General features: G+C 33.5%; 1 protein-coding gene across 1 annotated transcript; it reads left to right on the top strand.

Annotated features, from left to right (window-relative positions):
- Positions 1–869: 869 nt before the first annotated feature.
- On the top strand, positions 870–1316 carry LOC105272554 (uncharacterized protein DDB_G0290685-like; the record flags this gene model as incomplete). Its single annotated transcript, XM_011314727.1, has 1 exon — positions 870–1316. A coding segment is annotated over one exon (447 nt), but the record flags the coding sequence as incomplete, so codon positions are not given.
- Between the last annotated feature and the right edge of the window lie 20 nt (positions 1317–1336).

Here is a 1336-nt window from a genome sequence, read left to right as displayed (position 1 = left end):
TACGTTTATTTTCCACCTGGAAATTTGTATAAAAACTTCCATACGCCATGCTGATGCCGTATATATTTTTTTATAATTAGTAAATATACTTGAGAAAGAAATTATTTTTCTTCATTTATCTTCATTAATAATTCATTAATTTGGAATTAAATTGTATATTTTCTAGTCACAATTGAATTCCGTCACCGAAAATTGAGGATTTAGGGGGAAATATAAAGAGAAATATCAGTTGCATTATTCCCTCGTAGTGAAAAGCTCACACGGAACTTTTGAATTTTTAAATTTTGCAATTATACATGATTTTCAGTGAATTCCGAAATTTTATGATTTTATCCTCAAATGGCATGCCCATTACATTTTAGAGTTTACCCCAGACTCTTGGAAAATTCCACCTTGATTTAATTACAATCACAATTATTTATATAATTATGTAATTAGAATTGTATTTTCACCACAATTAAATCATGAAATCGTTTATTACAAATTACAAATAAATTTGAAGAAAAAATTGTTATTTAAACCGAGTTTTCTCCAAAAGTTTAAAAAATTGTAACGAGGATTTTTTCCAATTATTTATTTATTCCTGGAATACAATATTTCCACCTCATTACTTTGATGGAGCATAAAAAATGATGACAAGTCCATCTTCATCGATCGAGAGTAATGGTGATGGTCCCCTCGACTATTTTTTGGGATAGCCAACTGATAATTCATCAGTTTTCCTTCCTGAATGTGTCATGTCAAGACCACAAATGTCGCGGAAGTGTGAAGGGAGTGTAATTACCCCCACGATTAGACCCCTTAAGCTACGGATATTCTGTAATCATCAGCTACATTAAATATTATTGTCCATTCAATTTTAGATTCGCGGAATTTTCTTCATAATTTCATTGCTGAATCTAGTCTCCTGTCAACTAGACCTGCCTCCCCTCGGGAATGACCGTTTTAATGACAATTACAACAGGAATCAACAGGATTACAGCAGAAATCGACAGGATTATGACAGAAATCAACAGGATTTCAACAGAAATCAACAGGATTATGACAGAAATCAACAGGATTATGACAGAAATCAACAGGATTACGACAGAAATCAACAGGATTTAAACAGAAATCCCCAGGATTTTGACAGGAATCGACAGGATTATAACAGGAATCAAGGGGATTTCAGTAGAAGACCAATCGAGCCTGATTACCGACAAATTCTAGCCAAACTAGATTTTCAGGGAACTGAGAGATGCAGTGCTAATGTTGCTGCCCAATGGGCCTATGAGACTAATGTTAATGAGTACACGCAACTGCAAGCGGTGAGTTAATGATTTTTTTTCCATTTTCT

The sequence above is a fragment of the Fopius arisanus genome, unplaced genomic scaffold (assembly GCF_000806365.1).
Source record: "Fopius arisanus strain USDA-PBARC FA_bdor unplaced genomic scaffold, ASM80636v1 scaffold00207, whole genome shotgun sequence".
NCBI classification, from domain to species: Eukaryota; Metazoa; Arthropoda; class Insecta; order Hymenoptera; family Braconidae; genus Fopius; species Fopius arisanus.
This window is presented reverse-complemented; position numbering and strand designations above follow the sequence as displayed.